At 40.9% G+C, this 22607-nt stretch overlaps 4 protein-coding genes across 4 annotated transcripts in view; all 4 read left to right on the forward strand.

Moving 5' to 3' along the window:
- Nucleotides 1-1020: 1020 nt before the first annotated feature.
- Nucleotides 1021-4357, forward strand: LOC133576805 (protocadherin beta-16-like). Its single transcript, XM_061930145.1, has 2 exons — nucleotides 1021-3457; nucleotides 4352-4357. The coding sequence occupies exons 1-2, from the start codon at nucleotides 1061-1063 to the stop codon at nucleotides 4355-4357; spliced, it is 2403 nt and encodes an 800-aa protein (XP_061786129.1). The 5' UTR covers nucleotides 1021-1060.
- A 270-nt stretch (nucleotides 4358-4627) lies between these two features.
- Nucleotides 4628-7344, forward strand: LOC133576765 (protocadherin gamma-A4-like). Its single transcript, XM_061930104.1, has one exon. It carries the CDS (start codon nucleotides 4894-4896, stop codon nucleotides 7282-7284), a length of 2391 nt encoding a protein of 796 aa, XP_061786088.1. The 5' UTR covers nucleotides 4628-4893; the 3' UTR covers nucleotides 7285-7344.
- Nucleotides 7345-12130: 4786 nt separating this feature from the next.
- Nucleotides 12131-15981, forward strand: LOC133576804 (protocadherin beta-16-like). Its single transcript, XM_061930144.1, has 2 exons — nucleotides 12131-14657; nucleotides 15910-15981. The coding sequence occupies exons 1-2, from the start codon at nucleotides 12228-12230 to the stop codon at nucleotides 15979-15981; spliced, it is 2502 nt and encodes an 833-aa protein (XP_061786128.1). The 5' UTR covers nucleotides 12131-12227.
- Nucleotides 15982-20313: 4332 nt separating this feature from the next.
- LOC133576929 (protocadherin gamma-A11-like) overlaps nucleotides 20314-22607 on the forward strand; it is a 3613-nt gene continuing 1319 nt past the window's right edge. The window contains exon 1 of the mRNA XM_061930353.2: nucleotides 20314-22607. This exon is cut by the window's right edge and continues 1319 nt beyond it. Within this exon, the coding sequence (XP_061786337.1) occupies nucleotides 21243-22607 (1365 nt within the window). The 5' untranslated portion in view covers nucleotides 20314-21242.

Here is a 22607-nt window from a genome sequence, read left to right on the forward strand (position 1 = left end):
TTCAAACTTACACGACTGAAGTATCCTTTGTAATAAAGGCTACAGATATAGTTTTGTTGTTATAGTCTATCCATCCATCCATTTTCTACCGCTTGTCCGTTTGGGGTCGCGGGGGGTGCTGGAGCCTATCTCAGCTGCATTTGGGCGGAAGGCGGGGTACACCCTGGACAAGTTGCCACCTCATTACAGGTTGTTGTTTTTTCATTGTAGTGAATATGCTGAATAATTAAGTTGAATTATGATCCTTTTTGAAATCATGTATTTTACTTGAGAAAATGACATGCCATTCAAATTCACGTTACACTTGAATATTATTGACACAAGTTTTGTCCATCAATTTGATAATAAAAAAAAACTACTTAAACAAATATTAAGAAATATTGCTGGGTGCAATAATTATTATGACCTGAGCTAGGAAAGCTTGTTTGAAACATGCTGAAATGTTGCTACATTACAGTTTGAAGGAAAGAGATTACCTGTTCATTTGTTATTTACTTGACTCACTTTGAACATATTCTGACTCTTTTAAAAACGACTGCATGCGTGATCTCTGTCCATTGTTCTGAATTCATTGGCGCGGTTTCTTTTGAGTCTTTTTACCCAACTTATTTTTTTAGATTATACATTTTAAAATGAACTGGACTTCATATCTGTGATAGAGTATTCCTTTTGTATATTCAGAAACATTTTAGTTTTAAAAGTAATTATTTAAAAAATTGAAATTAACTGCTTCAAAACAACACAGTTTTTCAAATGAACGGTATTGACATATTTAAATACCACAGATGTAGATATATGACAATCTTACTGTTATTATTTTCCCCAAACAAGCTGTCATGTCAACAATTGTGCTCTAGAGGTCAGTATGCACTCATTGACAGAATGTCCTTAATTTCCCACCCATTTATATCAACACACGTACCGGATTTTAGTCTTGTGAAAATCTGGTGGAGACGCTCGGGAACATCTCTACCGTGTAAAAGGCTCTGGCTATCGAGTGGGAGATTATAACCGTTTTGATTTACATATAGACATTTGTATTTTTTGTTTTGTTGCCACTATGGAGAACAAAAGATTTGCGTCATTAGGCTACAGCCTCGCCTTTCTTTTTCTCTTCCTCCACACCATCAATGGAGACGTGAGCTACTCTATCCCAGAGGAGATGAAACGTGGATCTGTAATTGGGAATATCGCCAAGGATTTGGGACTTGACTTGGGAACGTTATCTGCTCGTGAAGCACGAACTAATCCTGAAGATGACAACATTCAGCACTGCGGCATCAACCTCAACACTGGTGACTTGATTGTTCAGGAGAGGATTGACAGGGAAGAGCTTTGTGGCAAAAAGGCTTCATGTGTTCTTAAACAAGAACTTGTGCTGGAAAATCCATTAGAGCTGCATCGTATTAATATCCGTATTTTAGATATTAATGATAATTCACCACAATTTAATGAGGATTCACTTAAATTTGAAATCAGAGAATCGGCATACAAAGGTGCTCAATTTCTTCTCGGGGAAGCACATGATGGAGACATTGGTGAAAATGCTGTTCAAAGCTACATTTTACAGGAGAATGATCATTTCAAATTAAATGTAAACACTAAACAAGCAGGGGGACAGAAGTACTGTGAATTGGTCTTAGACAAAGAATTAGATAGAGAAGATGAAAACGACATCATGCTCTCGCTGACTGCATATGATGGCGGCTCTCCTCAGAGATCAGGTACTGTAGTCATACATGTCACTGTGCTGGATGCTAATGATAATGTACCAGTGTTTAGTCAGACAGTCTATAAAGCCAGTCTACCTGAAAACTCTCCTCTTGATACATTGGTGATCACAGTGAGTGCAAGTGATGCAGATGAAGGATTAAATAGTGAAATTACATATGCATTTAACCATGTTTCTGATGACAAAAGACATGTATTTACATTGCATCCTAAAACTGGAGATGTAAGAGTGGCTGGTGTTGTTGATTATGAGAAAATGTCATCATATGAAATACAAGTAAGCGCTAAAGATGGGCTTGGATTAGTGTCTTATTCAACATTACTTGTTCATCTTACTGATGTAAATGATAATACTCCTGTTATACAACTAAAATCACGGTCTATTGCAATACCAGAGAATGTGTCACCTGGTACAGAGGTGGGCATCATTAATGTTCAGGACAGAGACTCTGAGCAGAACGGACAAGTCCGCTGTTCGATTCAACAAAATGTCCCCTTTAAGTTAATACCTTCTATTAAAAACTATTATTCTGTGGTGACTACTGGACAACTGGACCGTGAACTAGTGTCTGATTACAACATTACAATCAGTGCCACTGACGAAGGCTCTCCTCCTCTGTCCTCCTCTAAAAGTCTTCACATATCTGTAACAGACATCAACGACAACCCACCTGTGTTTGAGGAACAGTCCTACAGTGCATATGTGAGTGAAAATAACAAAGCTGGCTCCACTTTATGTTCCGTTAGTGCTCGAGACCCTGACTGGAGACAGAACGGTACCGTGATTTATTCATTGTTGGCTGCTGAAGTGAACGGTGCCCCGGTGTCCTCCTATGTGTCTGTTAACGGAGACACAGGTGTGATCCACGCTGTCAGGTCATTTGATTACGAACACTTGAGGAATTTTAAAGTCCACGTCATGGCCAGAGACAACGGTTCTCCTCCGCTGAGCAGCAACGTGAGCGTCAGTGTGTTCATATCGGATGTGAATGACAACTCTCCTCAGATACTGTACCCCTCCCCAGAGGGTAACTCCTTCATGACAGAGCTGGTCCCCAAAGCTGCACACGGAGGCGCTGTGGTGTCCAAAGTGATAGCGGTGGACGCAGACTCCGGACAGAACGCCTGGCTGTCCTATCATATAGTCAAGTCCACTGATCCGGGACTTTTCACCATTGGTCTCCACAGTGGAGAGATCAGGACCCAGCGGGACATTTCTGAATCTGACAGCATGAAACAGAACCTGATTGTGGCAGTGAAAGATAACGGACAGCCCCCTCTCTCTGCCACCTGCTCCATGTATTTACTTATTTCTGATAACTTGGCTGAGGTCCCAGAACTGAAGGACATTTCTTATGACGAGAAGAATTCTAAACTGACGTCTTATCTGATCATCGTGCTGGTGTCTGTGTCCACCTTCTTTCTGACCTTCATCATCATCGTCCTGGGTGTGAGGTTTTGTCGCAGGAGAAAGCCCAGACTGTTGTTTGATGGAGCAGTTGCCATCCCCAGCGCTTATCTGCCTCCTAATTACGCAGATGTTGACGGCACAGGAACTTTACGCAGCACCTACAACTATGACGCCTACTTGACAACAGGTTCTAGAACCAGTGACTTTAAGTTTGTGTCTTCTTACAATGACAACACACTGCCTGCTGACCAAACTCTGAGGAAAAGTCCTTCTGACTTTGTTGATGATCTTCATGATTCCTTCGACCCTTTGGAGGTAGGAACCTTCAATATTATAGGCCATATTGTGCCAGTTAATCTTTTATATTTCACATTAAGTATTATTTATGTTATAATTTGTTTACAGTCAAGTCATCTCTCAATACAGATGTCAATTTTGAGATTACAGTTTCTTGCAGACGATCTTTCTTATGGTTTTGATGTGCTTCCATATCAAAAAACTTCCATTCATCCATTGTCTACCGCTTCTCTCTTTCATTCTTGATTTAATACAGAGAAGCTCACTGCTTGAGCTATTGAACTGTTTCTGTTGGGATTTGCGTTTCATCAAAACATGTTTGTGTGGTCAGAGGTCACTGATATTGGATTTGATAAAAGGTTTTGCTTGCTCACAATAGTAGTATTATTTTTTAAATAGTTAGAATTAATCACCAAATTAATTAACCAGATTAATGAGAGTAATACTGATTTAGAAAGAAAATTAATCTATGTTTGACTGACATAATAAATAATATGTTGTACACTTTATGTAGCAGGTTCTTGTTTGCGTTAATTATCATCATTTGAAATTGGACCGAAACTGTGTATTTCAATAATTGTAATTTAATGAAGGCTTTGAACCAGTCTTGTGAACTATGCTGACTTTTCTATGTTTAGTTAGTGAATGAAAAGCACGTTTGTAGTTGTTTTCCCTCACACAATAATTCCGATCCACCCAGAAAACAACGGTACATATAGGCACAATAAGGATGTATGTTTATGTTTTGCTTAATTCAACATTTAAGTTTCCCTTCATGCCCCTTAATGTTGTTTATATTATTGTGAGATGTCTTGCTAACATTTTCATATTTATTATGGCCTGTAAAATGTGTTTTTATACGCCGTTGAAATGTATTTTCTATTCGAACAACATTATTTTATTTTTACTCAGGACTAAAGAGTCTAAGCTTTTCTGGACTTCTCCTGATTTTAATAAGTAACAACTTTTTAGATATTAGACAAAAACTGACCAACTGAAACTGGAGGAAAGGAGCTCAGGTATAACATTATAGGATATCTATCCTTATATGACTCCCCCTCCTTTCTGGCACCTATTATTATCATTATTATGTTTCATGAGCACAAAGTAAACCAACGTACATGTTGTGCAGAGTTCTACAAAACATATTTATTCATGGTTAATGAGGATTTGTTTAAACCAAATGAAAGCACAAACTCTGTTGTTATACCAAAGACATGCTCTTGATGTCAGTATACACCAACACATGTTGGCCGCACCTTTCTTTGTGTGAATGACTTTATAGGCTCAGTCTGGTTTTGTGCCGCTGTTGTCCACCATCGTTTCTTGTTTGACTGCTGGGACTCTCTTTTACTTGATAAATTATATTTTTTCTGAACATTCTTTAGCAGCTAAGTTTGAATATTCGACCTGGAATATTGTCACTGCCCTGCAGTGCAATAAGACACAACATAATGGCGCTACTCTTTGTCCTCACGTTTGGGTTTTTCATCCTGCAATCCGTCCAAGGAGATGTGAGCTATTCTCTTCCCGAGGAGATGAAACGTGGATCTATAATCGGGAACATTGCTAAGGATCTGGGCCTTGATTCAGGCAAGCTCGCCGCTCGCAAAGCCCGCATTGACACGGAGAATAGCAATGTGAAATGCTGCGGAATTAATCTCAGTACCGGAGACTTGGTTGTGCAAGAAAGGATCGACAGAGAGGGGCTGTGTGCAAAAAAGCCGTCTTGTGTGCTGAAACAGGACCTTTTTCTGGAAAACCCGCTGGAACTGCATCGCATTAACATCCGCGTTCAGGATATCAATGATAATTCACCACAGTTTAAAGAAAATTCTCTAAAATTGGAAATCCAGGAATCTGCTGACAAGGGTGCACATTTTCTTTTGGATGAGGCACATGATGCAGATATTGGTGAAAATGCTGTCCAGGACTACTCCCTTCAGAAGAATGATTTTTTCTCATTAAATGTCAAAACAAAGGGAACTGGACGTAAATACAGTGAATTAGTACTAGATAAAGAATTAGACAGAGAAAATCAAAATGAAATAATGCTTCTTCTGACTGCATATGATGGCGGCTCTCCCCGGAGATCAGGTACAGTAGTCATGCATGTCACTGTGCTGGATGCTAATGATAATGTACCAGTGTTTAGTCAGACAGTCTATAAAGCCAGTCTCCCTGAAAACTCTCCTCTTGATACATTGGTGATCACAGTGACTGCTACTGACCCTGATGATGGAGTAAATGGAGATGTTTTCTATGGATTTGACAATGTTGATGAACATCAGGTTTTTTCTCTCAGTCCTAAAACAGGTGACATCAAAGTGTTAGGTTCCATTGATTATGAAAGGGAATCATCCTATGAGCTTCAAATAAGTGCCAAAGATGGTCTAGGATTGGCCTCATATGCCACATTAATTATTGAAATTGTTGACACTAATGACAATGCTCCAATTATTTACCTAAAATCGCTGAATGACCCTGTACCAGAAAATGTGTCACCTGGTACTGAGGTGGGGATTATTAATGTTCAGGACAGAGACTCTGAGAAGAACGGACTAGTCCGCTGTTCTATTCAACAAAATGTCCCCTTTAAATTAGTACCGTCTATTAAAAACTATTATTCTCTGGTGACTACTGGACAACTGGACCGTGAACTAGTGTCTGATTACAACATTACAATCAGTGCCACTGACGAGGGCTCTCCTCCTCTGTCCTCCTCTAAAAGTATTCACTTATCTGTAGCAGACATCAACGACAACCCACCTGTGTTTGAGGAACAGTCCTACAGCGCATATGTGAGTGAAAATAACAAAGCTGGCTCCACTTTATGTTCCGTTAGTGCTCGAGACCCCGACTGGAGACAGAACGGTACCGTGATTTATTCTCTGTTAGCCGCTCAGGTGAACGGTGCCCCGGTGTCCTCCTATGTATCTGTTAACGGAGACACAGGTGTGATCCATGCTGTCAGGTCATTTGATTACGAAAACTTGAGGAGTTTTAAAGTCCATGTCATGGCCAGAGACAACGGTTCTCCTCCGCTGAGCAGCAACGTGAGTGTCAGTGTGTTCATATCGGATGTGAATGACAACTCTCCTCAGATACTGTACCCCTCCCCAAAGGGTAACTCCTTCATGACCGAGCTGATCCCCAAAGCTGCACACGGAGGTTCTGTGGTGTCCAAAGTGATAGCGGTGGACGCAGACTCCGGACAGAACGCCTGGCTGTCCTATCATATAGTCAAGTCCACTGATCCGGGACTTTTCACCATTGGTCTCCACAGTGGAGAGATCAGGACCCAGCGGGACATTTCTGAATCTGACAGCATGAAACAGAACCTGATTGTGGCAGTGAAAGATAACGGACAGCCCCCTCTCTCTGCCACCTGCTCCATGTATTTACTTATTTCTGATAACTTGGCTGAGGTCCCAGAACTAAAGGACATTTCTTATGACGAGAAGAATTCCAAACTGACGTCTTATCTGATCATCGCGCTGGTGTCTGTGTCCACCTTCTTTCTGACCTTCATCATCATCGTCCTGGGTGTGAGGTTTTGTCGCAGGAGAAAGCCCAGACTGTTGTTTGATGGAGCAGTTGCCATCCCCAGCGCGTATCTGCCTCCTAATTACGCAGATGTTGACGGCACAGGAACTTTACGCAGCACCTACAACTATGACGCCTACTTGACAACAGGTTCTAGAACCAGTGACTTTAAGTTTGTGTCTTCTTACAATGACAACACGCTGCCTGCTGACCAGACTCTGAGGAAAAGCCCTTCTGACTTTGTTGATGATCTTCACGATTCGTTCGACCCTTTGGAGGTAGGAACCTTTACAATGTAATGTAGACCATATTGTGTAAGTGTATTTCACACACAACATATTAATGTGTTCATTTAATTCACTCACTGCCTCAAAAAGTCAATATGTATGTCAATGTTGAAATTACACTGTATTGGTTAATATCCTTCTGATTGTTTTGATAAGCCTCCATGTCAACAAATTGGTTATTTGTCCTTATTTTGATTTATTGCACATTATTGTGTTGATATAAGCTCAATGCTTGAGATGTTGAGTTTTTCTGCTTGGATATTCATTTTATTCAAAAATATTTGTGAGGCCAGAGTGCACTGATATTAGACATGATTAAGGGTGTGCTGGCTCACAATCACTTTTGTTTGATGTTTGGTTCAGGATCTTCCTTACTTCTATACGAAACTCATCCAATAATGGTTTTCTATTCCACGCTTGGTAGTGCTGGAATAAAATAGCGCATCCCGCCTGGGAGAATTGTCTTGTATTGTCTTAAGTTAGGGCAGCACGGTGGGATTGGGGTTAATGTGTGACCCCCTGGGCTTGGGGTCGTTCTGTGTGCATGTTCTCCTTGTGACTGCGTGGGTTCCCTCCAAGTACTCCGGCTTCCTCCCACCTCCAAAGATATGCACTTGTGGATAGGTTGATTGGCAACACTAAATCGGCCCTAGTGTGTGAATGTGAGTGTGAATGTTGTCCGTCTATCTTTGTTGGCCCTGCAATGAGATGGCAACTTGTCCAGGGTGTACGCCGCCTTCCGCCTAAGTGCAGCTGGGATAGGCTCCAACACCCTCCGGATAAGTGGTAGAAAATAGATGGATGGATGGATGTCTTACGTTATCAATAAGATAATACATTTGCTATGGAATGAATATAGTTTCCAGTTCGAACTTAGACAAATGACTAATGAACAGAGGTGGGTAGTAACGCGCTACATTTACTCCGTTACATGTACTTGAGTAACTTTTGGGATAAATTGTACTTCTAAGAGTAGTTTTAATGCAACATACTTTTACTTTTACTTAAGTATATTTATAGAGAAGGAACGCTACTTTTACTCCGCTGCTTTTATCTACATTCAGCTCGCTACTCGCTACTAATTTTTATCGATCTGTTAATGCACGCTTTGTTTGTTTTGGTCTGTCAGACAGACCTTCAAAGTGCCTGCCTTATTGGTGACGTTTCACTTCGTTCCACCAATCAGATGCAGTCACTGGTGACGTTGGACCAATCAAACAGAGCCAGGTGGTCACATGACCTGACTTAAACAAGTTGAAAAACTTATCGGGGTGTTACCATTTAGTGGTCAATTGTACGGAATATGTACTGTACTGTGCAATCTACTAATACAAGTTCCAATCAATCAATCAAAAGTGTGAAGGAAAAAAGATACTTCTTTATTTCAACCGTACATCCCGTCAAAAGCCTAAAGACTGACTGCACAGTTCCTGTCTTCACAATAAAAGTGCCGCTCCATCGCGCCTGCGCTTTCAAAACAAGAGTCTCCGAAAGCCAGCGCAAACAAGCTAGCAAGCTAAGGAGTTTGACGCCAATATATTTCTTGTAAAGTGTATAAAAACGAATATGGAAGCTGGACAAATAAGATGCCAAAAACCCACCACTTTCATGTGGTATTAGACAGAAAGGAGGAACTTTTCTTCTCCTCCATTTGAAAACGTGGACGTTAAGCACTGCTGTCTGATTACAATCAACGCAAGTCATCAGAATCAGGTAATACACCAACTTATATTCTAGTCTTCATGAAAGAAAGGAATCTATATGTTAAACATGCATGTATATTCATTAAAACATCTTTAACATGTAAACAAAAACAGCAAAATAAATACATATACATTATATACTGTATATATCAATGTATATGTATGTATGTATGTATATATATATATATATATATATATATATATATATATATATATGTGTGTGTGTGTGTGTGTATGTTACTCATCAGTTACTCAGTACTTGAGTAGTTTTTTCACAACATACTTTTTACTTTTACTCAAGTAAATATTTGGGTGACTACTCCTTACTTTTACTTGAGTAATAAATCTCTAAAGTAACAGTACTCTTACTTGAGTACAATTTCTGGCTACTCTACCCACCTCTGCTAATGAAGGGCTACACATATAGTTGTGTTGTCATAGTTTAGTTTTTTCATTGTTGTACATATGTGGAGTAATTAAGTTGACTAATAGTTCCTATAAGAATAATATTTCTCAGTTGAGGAAATTGACTTGTGGACATCGGGGTCGGTACCTCTGGATTGGCAGACCGGGGTGGTGGTTCCTCTCTTTAAGAAGGGGAACCGGAGGGTGTGTTCCAACTATCGTGGGATCACACTCCTCAGCCTTCCCGGTAAGGTTTATTCAGGTGTACTGGAGAGGAGGCTACGCCGGATAGTCGAACCTCGGATTCAGGAGGAACAGTGTGGTTTTCGTCCTGGTCGTGGAACTGTGGACCAGCTCTATACTCTCGGCAGGGTCCTTGAGGGTGCATGGGAGTTTGCTCAACCAGTCTACATGTGCTTTGTGGACTTGGAGAAGGCATTCGACCGTGTACCCCGGGAAGTCCTGTGGGGAGTGCTCCGAGAGTATGGGGTAACGGACTGTCTTATTGTGGCGGTTCGCTCCCTGCATGATCAGTGTCAGAGCTTGGTCCGCATTGCCGGCAGTAAGTCGGACCCGTTTCCAGTGAGGGTTGGACTCCGCCACGGCTGCCCTTTTTCACCGATTCTGTTCATAACCTTTATGGACAGAATTTCTAGGCGCAGTCAGGGTGTTGAGGGTATCTGGTTTGGTGGCTGCAGGATTAGGTCTCTGCTTTTTGCAGATGATGTGGTCCTGATGGCTTCATCTGGCCAAGATCTTCAGCTCTCACTGGATCGGTTCGCAGCCGAGTGTGAAGCGACTGGGATGAGAATCAGCACCTCCAAATCCGAGTCCATGGTTCTCGCCCGGAAAAGGGTGGAGTGCCATCTCCGGGTTGGGGAGGAGATCTTGACCCAAGTGGAGGAGTTCAAGTACCTCGGAGTCTTGTTCACGAGTGAGGGAAGAGTGGATCGTGAGATCGACAGGCGGATCGGTGCGGCGTCTTCAGTAATGCGGACGCTGTATCGATCCGTTGTGGTGAAGAAGGAGCTGAGCCAGAAGGCAAAGCTCTCGATTTACCGGTCGATCTACGTTCCCATCCTCACCTATGGTCATGAGCTTTGGGTCATGACCGAAAGGACAAGATCACGGGTACAAGCGGCCGAAATGAGTTTCCTCCGCCGGGTGGCGGGGCTCTCCCTTAGAGATAGGGTGAGAAGCTCTGTCATCCGGGGGGAGCTCAAAGTAAAGCCGCTGCTCCTCCACATCGAGAGGAGCCAGATGAGGTGGTTCGGGCATCTGGTCAGGATGCCACCCGAACGCCTCCCTCGGGAGGTGTTTCAGGCACGTACGACCGGTAGGAGGCCACGGGGAAGACCCAGGACACGTTGGGAAGACTATTTCTCCCGGCTGGCCTGGCAACGCCTCGGGATCCCCCGGGAGGAGCTGGACAAAGTGGCTGGGGAGAGGGAAGTCTGGGCTTCCCTGCTTAGGCTGCTGCCCCCGCGACCCGACCTCGGATAAGCGGAAGAAGATGGATGGATGGATGGAAATTGACTTACACTTGATTTTTTTAAGCCCCTTGTTGCATTTGATTTTTTTATTGACACAAGTTTGTCCACCAGGTTCAGAGAAAAAAACGTACTTAAACAAGAATTAATATGTATTTCTGGATGTGGTTATTGTTATGACCCGAGTAAGGAAAACGTCAGACATTTTCTTGTGGGGAACATGCATGCTGAAATATAGCAAAGCGAGTTGTTACTTTATTGTGCAGGAAGTAAACTAACTGTTAATTTTGTATCTGTTTTCCTCGCTTTGAACACATTCGGACTCTTTTAAAAACCACTGCATGCATGCTTCTCTGTTAAGAATGTTGGAATCATTGTCATGTGCTCTTTTTACCCAACCTCTTTTTTTGGAAAATGCATTTTAGATCATCTAGAGCAGTGGTTCTCAACCTTTTTTCAGTGATGTACCCCCTGTGAACATTTTTAAAATTCAAGTACCCCCTAATCAGAGCAAAGCCTTTTTTGTTGAAAAAAAAGAGATAAAGAAGTAAAATACAGCACTATGTCATCAGTTTCTGATGTATTAAATTGTATAACAGTGCAAAATATTGCTCATTTGTAGTGGTCTTTCTTGAACTATTTGGAAAAAAAAGATATAAAAATAACTAAAAACTTGTTGAAAAATAAACAAGTGATTCAATTATAAATAAAGATTTCTACACATAGAAGTAATCATCAACTTAAAGTGCCCTCTTGGGGATTGTAATAGAGATCCATCTGGATTCATGAACTTAATTCTAAACATTTATTTTGTTGAAGTATTATTCAATAAATATATTTATAAAGCATTTTTGAATTGTTGCTATTTTTAGAATTTTTTTTTTTTAAATCTCACGTACCTCTTGACATACCTTCAAGTACCCCCAGGGGTACGCGTACCCCCATTTGAGAACCACTGATCTAGAGTTAGGGTATCCTTTAATATACTTAAGAAAATATGTTAACTTGTATTTATTTCATGCCCATAATCACATGAAAACAGCAGAGTTTTGCAAATTAAAGATCATGATTTCCTTAAATACCTCATACAGGTTTATGGTCATCTTATTGTTATTATTGCCACCAAACTAGTTGTTATGTCAACAATTGCACTCTAGGGGTCAGTATGCACTCATGAACGGAAAGTGCTTGATTTCCCACCCTTTTATATAAGCACACGTATCAGATTTTACTATTGTGTAGCTCTGGTGGAGACTGTTGTGAACATGTCCGATCTGTGAAAGAAATTCGATTTCCAATAGTACATTTAACCATTTTGTTTTACACTTGGACATTTTTTCTTGATATATGTATTACAATGGAGGACAATAGATTAGCGCCTTACGGCTACTGCTTCGCCTTTATTTTCCTCTTCCTCCACACCATCAACGGAGACGTGAGCTACTCTATCCAAGAAGAGATGAAACGTGGATCCGTCATTGGGAATATTGCCAAGGATTTGGGACTTGATTTGGGCCAGTTATCTGCTCGTGAAGCACGGATTGATCCTGAGGGTAACAACGTTCAGCACTGCGGCATCAACCTCAACACTGGTGACTTGATTGTTCATGAGAGAATTGACAGAGAAGGGCTGTGTGGCAAAAAGGCTTTGTGTGTTCTTAAGCAAGAACTTGTGTTTGAAAATCCATTAGAGCTGCACCATATTAATATTCGTGTTGGAGATATTAATGATAATTCACCACAATTTAATGAGGATTCACTCAAATTTGAAATCCATGAATCAGCAGTCAGGGGAGCTCGTTTTCCTCTTAGAGAAGCATATGATGGAGATATAGGAGAAAACACTGTTCAAAGCTACACGCTACAGCAGAATGATTATTTCAAATTAAATGTAAACACTAAACCAGGTGGACGGAAGTACTGTGAATTGGTCTTAGACAAAGAATTGGATAGAGAAGATGAAAAAGACATCATGCTCTCTCTGACTGCATATGATGGCGGCTCTCCTCAGAGATCAGGTACAGTAGTCATACATGTCACTGTGCTGGATGCTAATGATAATGTACCAGTGTTTAGTCAGACAGTCTATAAAGCCAGTCTGCCTGAAAACTCTCCTCTTGATACATTGGTGATCACAGTGAGTGCAAGTGATGCAGATGAAGGATTAAATAGTGAAATTACATATGCATTTGATCATGTATCTGATGACGATAGTAATGTATTTATATTACATCCCAAAACTGGAGATGTTAGAGTGGCTGGTGTTGTTGATTATGAAAAAAAGTCATCATATGAAATTCAAATAAGCGCGATAGATGGCCTCGGATTGATTGCACATGGTTCTTTGATTATTGAAGTCACTGACAAAAATGACAACACCCCAATAATAAAACTAAAATCAATGTCTATTGCAATACCAGAGAATGTTTCACCTGGTACAGAGGTGGGCATCATTAATGTTCAGGACAGAGACTCTGAGCAGAACGGACAGGTACGCTGCTCCGTTCAACAAAATGTCCCCTTTAAGTTAGTTCCTTCTATTAAAAACTATTATTCTCTGGTCACTACTGGACAACTGGACCGTGAACTAGTGTCTGATTACAACATTACAATCAGTGCCACTGATGAGGGCTTTCCTCCTCTGTCCTCCTCGAAAAGTCTCCTTTTATCTGTAGCAGACATCAATGACAACCCACCTGTGTTTGAGGAACAGTCCTACAGCGCATATGTGAGTGAAAATAACAAAGCTGGATCCACTTTATGTTCCGTTAGTGCTCGAGACCCCGACTGGAGACAGAACGGTACCGTGATTTATTCTCTGATAACTGCTGAGGTGAACGGTGCCCCGGTGTCCTCCTATGTATCTGTTAACGGAGACACAGGTGTGATCCACGCTGTCAGGTCATTCGATTATGAACATTTGATGAGTTTTAAAGTCCACGTCATGGCCAGAGACAACGGTTCTCCTCCACTGAGCAGCAACGTGAGCGTCAGTGTGTTCATATCGGATGTGAATGACAACTCTCCTCAGATACTGTACCCCTCCCCAGAGGGTAACTCCTTCATGACAGAGCTGGTCCCCAAAGCTGCACATGGAGGCTCTGTGGTGTCCAAAGTGATAGCAGTAGACGCAGATTCTGGACAGAACGCCTGGCTGTCCTATCATATAGTCAAATCCAATGATCCGGGACTTTTCACCATTGGTCTCCACAGTGGAGAGATCAGGACCCAGCGGGACATTTCTGAATCTGACAGCATGAAACAGAACCTGATTGTGGCAGTGAAAGATAACGGACAGCCCCCTCTCTCTGCCACCTGCTCCATGTATTTACTTATTTCTGACAACTTGGCTGAGGTACCAGAACTGAAGGACATTTCTTATGACGAGAAGAATTCCAAACTGACGTCTTATCTGATCATTGCTCTGGTGTCTGTGTCCACCTTCTTTCTGACCTTCATCATCATCGTCCTGGGTGTGAGGTTTTGTCGCAGGAGAAAGCTCAGACTGTTGTTTGATGGAGCAGTTGCCATCCCCAGCGCGTATCTGCCTCCTAATTACGCAGATGTTGACGGAACCGGAACTTTACGCAGCACTTACAACTACGACGCCTACTTGACAACAGGTTCTAGAACCAGTGACTTTAAGTTTGTGTCTTCTTACAATGAGAACACACTGCCTGCTGACCAGACTCTGAGGAAAAACCCTTCTGACTTTGATGATGAGCTTCACGATTCGTTTGACCCTTTGGAGGTAAGAACCTTTGACAATATAGACCAGATTGATCCAGTTAAAATGTTGTATTTTACATACAGAAATATTTATGTTATTTGTTTTGGTCGTTTCATCATACACTCAAATAATCTCTCAATACAAATTTTAATGTTTGAGATATCAGGGTTTTTCTTTGCTTGAGATGTTTTTGATTCGTTTGATGTGCTTCCATGTCAAACAACCTTTTGTTTTTCCTCACTTTGACTTTTTTGCATTTATATTTCTGACATAGAAAAGCTCAATGCTTGAGATATTTGTTTAATTCAAAATGTTTGTGAGGTCAGAAGTCACTGATATTAGACATTATACAGGCTGTTGTTGGCTTACAATTGCTTTTGTCTGATGCTAATATTTGGCCTCTTCATCAGTTTCATATCAAACTCACCCAAGAAAGCTTTAATGTTCCATGCTTGGTCTTGCTGGACCTGTACAAGGCACCCCTTTGTTTTTAGTTCAACAAAACATTGGGGACATGGTCTTACATTGTCTTAAAATGGTATTAAGACAATAAATATGATATGAGATTATAGGATCCAATTCAAATTTAGACAAATGAATTGCATTTTAGAATAAGGGCTACACATATAGTTGTGTTGTTATAGTGTTGTTGTTCTTTCATTGTTGAGAAAATCCGGAATATTTAAGTTGATTTATGATTCCTTTGGAAATCATTTAGAAAATGATATGTAATTAAAGGAAACTGCACTTTCTTGGGTTTTTGCCTGTAATTCACAATCATTATGTGAAATACACAAACACACGTCTTTATTTTAGCTAAAAAAAATAAAAACACTTCCAAGATGCGAAAAATGGCACCATTGTCGTCTTCAAAGCCCTCTAAATCCACTTCAAAAACCCCCCTTCAATGTTTTCTATGCATACTGCAAGTAAAATAATTATTACTTTGAACTGTTTTATATTTAAATTTGTATCTTGTAAAGCGTCTTTGAGTACCCTGAAAAGCGCTATACCAAATAAAATGTATTATTGTTATATAATATAGTAACAGTCATGTTCACAACATATTGTAATGTGTACAATATTTACCTACTTTTGTCATTTTAAACATTACCTGAACTTACTTCCTATGCACATTTATTTCAGTGCCCATAGCAACGCACTTCTGACTTCGGGCAACAAACGGGTGTGTTTTTCTATCATTGCAGACTTGGTAACACACGATAAAGATGGCTATTTTTGAAAAATGACAATTTACAACCTAATATGTTTCAACCTGAACATACAGAGGCTGAATTGCTGGTTTTAGAAGCTGAGCGACCACAAAGAGAGGGTGAAACAGTGGCGCAAACGGAAGCCAAAAGAGTCAGAACCGCCGTGACCTCCATCCATCCATCCATCCATCTTCTTCCGCTTATCCGAGGTCGGGTCGCGGGGGCAGCAGCCTAAGCAGGGAAGCCCAGACTTCCCTCTCCCCAGCCACTTCGTCCAGCTCTTCCTGTGGGACCCTGAGGCGTTCCCAGGCCAGCCGGGAGACATAGTCTTCCCAACGTGTCCTGGGTCTTCCCCGCGGCCTCCTACAGGTCGGACGTGCCCTAAACACCTCCCTAGGGAGGCGTTCGGGTGGCATCCTGACCAGATGCCCAAACCACCTCATCTGGCTCCTCTCGATGTGGAGGAGCAGCGGCTTTACTTTGAGCTCCCCCCGGATGACAGAGCTTCTCACCCTATCTCTAAGGGAGAGCCCCGCCACCCGGCGGAGGAAACTCATTTCGGCCGCTTGTACCCGTGATCTTGTCCTTTCGGTCATAACCCAAAGCTCATGACCATAGGTGAGGATGGGAACGTAGATCGACCGGTAAATTGAGAGCTTTGCCTTCCGGCTCAGCCCCTTCTTCACCACAACGGATCGATACAGCGTCCGCATTACTGAAGACGCCGCACCGATCCACCTGTCGATCTCACGATCCACTCTTCCCTCACTCGTGAACAAGACTCCGAGGTACTTGAACTCCTCCACTTGGGGCAAGATCTCCTCCCCAACCCGGAGATGGCACTCCACCCTTTTCCGGGCGAGAACCATGGACTCGGACTTGGAGGTGCTGATTCTCATCCCAGTCGCTTCACACTCAGCTGCGAACCGATCCAGTGAGAGCTGAAGATCCTGGCCAGATGAAGCCATCAGGACCACATCATCTGCAAAAAGCAGAGACCTAATCCTGCAGCCACCAAACCAGATCCCCTCAACGCCTTGACTGCGCCTAGAAATTATGTCCATAAAAGTTATGAACAGAATTGGTGACAAAGGGCAGCCTTGGCGGAGTCCAACCCTCACTGGAAACGTGTCCAACTTACTACCGGCAATGCGGACCAAGCTCTGGCACTGATCATACAGGGAGCAGACTGCCACAATCAGACAGTCCGATACCCCATACTCTCTGAACACTCCCCACAAGATTTCCCGAGGGACACGGTCGAATGCCTTCTCCAAGTCCACAAAACACATGTAGACTGGTTGGGCAAACTCCCATGCACCCTCAAGGACCCTGCCGAGAGTATAGAGCTGGTCCACAGTTCCACGACCAGGGCGAAAACCACACTGTTCCTCCTGAATCCGAGGTTCGACTATCCGGACCTGACAGTCTAAATATAGAGCTTGAAGCCAAGATATGCCGAACGGAATGGACTGCATACCCAAAGTTAACAACAAAACAACATCTCCAGCCCGCTTGACCAAAAGGAAACATGTCCATGTATCGAGTGAGTCACTATAAGATGGCTCATAATACATGCAGTAAGTCATGCTTGTTGTGAGTACAAATACACTGTTAAAAAAAATCCTATTTTTATCGTTAATTTACTATAAATTTCTACTTCAATTTTTTTTTTTTTTCAAATAGTTTATAAAACTGTATAATTGAAGACATTATCTGTAAATAAACAATGCGCCTATATTTTAAGTAATATGCCAGTAATGACAAACTATGTATATTTCTATTTTTTTTTACAGAAAAATACCAAATTATTATACATAGCATTTTCTGTTTTCTTAAATTACTTTCAAATTCATGTAAAATTACAGTAATTATATTTCATTAAATATGTAGCTTGTTATAATAGTGTATGTCCATACTAACAATCTATAAAGGTATTTTTCTGCAGAACTGTTTGCATCGTCACTTTATTAAAGGTGGTTGATCTTAACAATTCAGAAAAAAATCTGTAAAATAATGGTATTTTTCTGTGGAACTGCCAGCATTGTCACTTCATTAAAGGTGTTTGATCGTAATAATTTGGAAAAACTCTGTAGAATAAAGGTATTTTTCTGCAGAACTGTTTGCATCGTCACTTTATTAAAGGTGGTTGATCTTAATAATTTAGTAAAAATCTGTAAAATTACGATATTTTTCCCCAAAACGCTTCATGAAAATGTCTGTAAATATAATGGTTTTGATCATTATTTGGTTTACAATGTTTCACTTTAATTTTATGGTTTTCGTTTGGCAGCCATAGCTGCCAGTAGATGACTGTTTTTTTACAGATTTTTTTTTTTTTACAGTGTACATACACTGTCGAGCGATAGCTTCTTGCGTATGTCCTCAGATCGCCAGCTCCTTTGCAGTAAGCCAGTCCAGCGTCTCGTCATCTAAGTTTATCAGGCCTCGGTCGCCATGTGGTGGGCGGTGTTTTGGGCAGCTGGTTACAAAATGTTCCACAATCTGTAGGAGTTCTCCACATTTACAGCGGGCACTGTCCGTGAGGCTCCACCGTTGCATTGCTTTACGGAAGCGTGCCACATTCAAACAAAACATGAAATGTGGTCTGATACTTTATAGATACTGTAATATGATTACTCACGTTTTAGTCAGTACAAATTGGTGTCCTATCACATTGTGTTGTGCATTACACACTCAAAAGCCATTCAGTTTTTGACGCAGAAGCTAGCTTATGGCAAATGTCCTCACAAGGCGATGTGTTACTGCGCTAAAACAAACAGTACCTCAGTGTTTGTGCTTATAATGACTATGTCGCTATACAGCTTGGTTATTATGCAGGTTAAAGAACTTAAATTAAGGATTACTGACTGTTTTTTGGTGTATTTTTAGAGTGATTTGGAAGCAGAATAGATTGCTCCCATTAGCAGCATTGCTATCCATGCAAAAACAAAACAAACCAAAAAAAATGTACAAACCCCGTTTCCATATGAGTTGGGAAATTGTGTTAGATGTAAATATAAACGGAATACAATGATTTGAAAATCCTTTTCAACCCATATTTAGTTGAATGCACTGCAAAGACAACATATTTGATGTTCAAACTCATAAACTTTATACTTTTTTTGGAAATAATAATTAACTTAGAATTTCATGGCTGCAACACGTGCCAAAGTAGTTGGGAAAGGGCATGTTCACCACTGTGTTACATGGCCTTTCCTTTTAACAACACTCAGTAAACATTTGGGAACTGAGGAGACACATTTTTTAAGCTTCTCAGGTGGAATTCTTTCCTATTCTTGCTTGATGTACAGCTTAAGTTGTTCAACAGTCCGGGGGTCTCCGTTGTGGTATTTTAGGCTTCATAATGCGCCACACATTTTCAATGGGAGACAGGTCTGGACTACAGGCAGGCCAGTCTAGTACCCGCACTCTTTTACTATGAAGCCACGTTGATGTAACACGTGGCTTGGCATTGTCTTGCTGAAATAAGCAGGGGCGTTCATGGTAACGTTGCTTGGATGGCAACATATGTTGCTCCAAAACCTGTATGTACCTTTCAGCATTAATGGCGCCTTCACAGATGTGTAAGTTACCCATGTCTTGGGCACTAATACACCCCCATACCATCACAGATGCTGGCTTTTCAACTTTGCGCCTATAACAATCCGGATGGTTCTTTTCCTGTTTGGTCCGGAGGACACGACGTCCACAGTTTCCAAAAACAATTTGAAATGTGGACTCGTCAGACCACAGAACACTTTTCCACTTTGTATCAGTCCATCTTAGATGAGCTCAGGCCCAGCGAAGCCGACGCCGTTTCTGGTTGTTGTTGTTGATAAACGGTTTTCGCCTTGCATAGGAGAGTTTTAACTTGCACTTACAGATGTAGCGACCAACTGTAGTTACTGACAGTGGGTTTCTGAAGTGTTCCTGAGTCCATGTGGTGATATCCTTTACACACTGATGTCGCTTGTTGATGCAGTACAGCCTGAGGGATCGAAGGTCACGGGCTTAGCTGCTTACGTGCAGTGATTTCTCCAGATTCTCTGAACCCTTTGATGATATTACGGACCGTCGATGGTGAAATCCCTAAATTCCTTGCAATAGCTGTTTGAGAAAGGTTTTTCTTAAACTGTTCAACAATTTGCTCACGCATTTGTTGACAAAGTGGTGACCCTCGTCCCATCCTTGTTTGTGAATGACTGAGCATTTCATGGAATCTACTTTTATACCCAATCATGGCACCCACCTGTTCCCAATTTTCCTGTTCGCCTGTGGGATGTTCCAAATAAGTGTTTGATGAGCATTTCTCAACTTTATCAGTATTTATTGCCACCTTTCCCAACTTCTTTGTCACATGTTGCTGGCATCAAATTCTAAAGTTAATGATTATTTGCACAAAAAAAAAAAAAAAGTTTATCAGTTTGAACATCAAATATGTTGTCTTTGTAGCATATTCAACTAAATATGGGTTGAAAACGATTTGCAAATCATTGTATTCCGGTTATATTTACATATAACACAATTTCCCAACTCATATGGATACGGGGTTTGTACTTGTGTTGTTGTTTCTCATAAGGATTGTGAACGATTCCAAAAAAAAAAAAAAAAAAAAAAAAAAGTGCAATCCCCCTTTAAGCTTCGTGTTACACTTCCATCCATCCATCCTTTTGATTTGTATTATACAGGTTTTGTCTGTCAGCTCGATAGACAAACTTTAACCAAATATTAAGACATGTTGCTGGAGTTGGTTGTTGGTATGACCTGAAAGAGAAGAACTTCACAATATTTATCGTTTAAAACATGCGGAAATGTAACTGTCAGAGTTGCTACATTATATTTTGAAGGAAGTAGACAGGCTTTGAAATTTGTGTCTACTTTACTCGCTTTAAACTTATTATGACTCTTTAAGAAGCTGCCGCATGCATGTATCTCTGTCCATGGTGCTGAAATCATTGTCACCTTTTCTTCCGTGTCTTTGAAACCATTTTGTTCAGAATATCAAATTCAAATCATCTTGACTTTACATTTGTGATAGAGTATTCTTGAATGTTTTTAAAACAAATATTCATTTTTATTGATTTAGTTATGTACAACTAGAATTACTTTTAAATAAACCATCATGAATTAACTTTAAAAAAAAAAAAAACATGATGTATGTCTATGACAATCTTACTGATATTATTTCAATCACACAAGCTGCAATGTCGACAACTGCACTCTAGGGGTCAGTATGCACTAATGAAAAAAAAATTCCCTATTTCCCACCCATTCACATCAACACACGTACCAGATTTTAGTATTTGTGTAGCTTCGGTGGAAACGCTCGGTAACACATCTGTCCTGTAAAAGGCTTTGAATATCCGGGGAGACTATAACAATGTTGTTCTAGAGTGAGACATTTTTTTCTTATAATTTTGTTACAATGGAGGGCAAAAGATTAGCGCCATTAGGCTACAGCCTCGCCTTTTTTTTCTTCTTCCTCCACACCATCAATGGAGATGTGAGCTACTCTATCCAAGAGGAGATGAAACGTGGATCTGTCATTGGAAATATCGCCAAGGATTTGGGACTTAACTTGGACCATTTTTCTGCTCGTAAGGCACGCATTAATCCTGAGGGTAACAACGTTCAGCACTGCGGCATCAACCTCAACACGGGTGACTTGATTGTTCAGGAGAGGATCGACAGAGAAGGGCTTTGTGGCAAAAAGGCTTCATGTGTTCTTAAACAAGAACTTGTGCTGGAAAATCCATTAGAGCTGCATCGTATTAATATCCGTATTTTAGATATTAATGATAATTCACCACAGTTTAACGAGGATTCAGTTAAATTTGAAATCCAGGAATCAGCGGTGAAGGGTGCTCATTTCCTTCTAAGAGAAGCACATGATGGAGACATCGGTGACAATGCTGTTCAAAGCTACACTTTACAACAGAATGATCATTTCAAATTAAATGTAAACACTAAACCAGGTGGACGGAAGTATTGTGAATTGGTCTTAGATAAAGAATTAGATAGAGAAGATAACAAAGACATCATGCTCTCGCTGACTGCATATGATGGCGGCTCTCCTCAGAGATCAGGTACAGTAGTCATACATGTCACTGTGCTGGATGCTAATGATAATGTACCAGTGTTTAGTCAGACAGTCTATAAAGCCAGTCTGCCTGAAAACTCTCCTCTTGATACATTGGTGATCACAGTGAGTGCAAGTGATGCAGATGAAGGATTAAATAGTGAAATTGCATATGCATTTGATCATGTATCTGATGACAATATTAATGTATTTACATTGCATCCTAAAACTGGAGATGTTAGAGTGGCTGGTGTTGTTGATTATGAGAAAATGTCATCATATGAAATGCAAATAAGCGCAATTGACGGTCTAGGATTGATTTCATATAGTTCTTTGATTATTGAAGTTATTGACACAAATGACAATGCTCCTGTGATTAATTTAAACTCACTGTCTAATACAGTATCAGAGAATGTGCCACCTGGTACAGAGGTGGGCATTATTAATGTTCAGGACAGAGACTCTGAACAGAATGGACAGATCCACTGCTCTATTCAGCAAAATGTTCCCTTTAAGTTAGTTTCTTCTATTAAAAACTATTATTATCTGGTGACTACTGGACAACTGGACCGTGAACTAGTGTCTGATTACAACATTACAATCAGTGCCACTGACGAGGGCTCTCCTCCTCTGTCCTCCTCTAAAAGCCTTCACTTATCTGTAGCAGACATCAATGACAACCCACCTGTGTTTGAGGAACAGTCCTACAGT

This window comes from Nerophis lumbriciformis, linkage group LG36 (genome assembly GCF_033978685.3).
Source record: "Nerophis lumbriciformis linkage group LG36, RoL_Nlum_v2.1, whole genome shotgun sequence".
NCBI classification, from domain to species: Eukaryota; Metazoa; Chordata; class Actinopteri; order Syngnathiformes; family Syngnathidae; genus Nerophis; species Nerophis lumbriciformis.

Bases quoted from the DNA above. Each gene is read 5' to 3' on its own strand.
- LOC133576804 (XM_061930144.1), top strand. From the start codon at position 12,228: ATGGAGGACAATAGATTAGCGCCTTACGGCTACTGCTTCGCCTTTATT. The intron at 14,658-15,909 runs GTTAAAATGTTG...TGCTGGTTTTAG, and splicing joins ATATAGACCAGATTGATCCA to AAGCTGAGCGACCACAAAGA.
- LOC133576765 (XM_061930104.1), top strand. From the start codon at position 4,894: ATGGCGCTACTCTTTGTCCTCACGTTTGGGTTTTTCATCCTGCAATCC.
- LOC133576805 (XM_061930145.1), top strand. From the start codon at position 1,061: ATGGAGAACAAAAGATTTGCGTCATTAGGCTACAGCCTCGCCTTTCTT.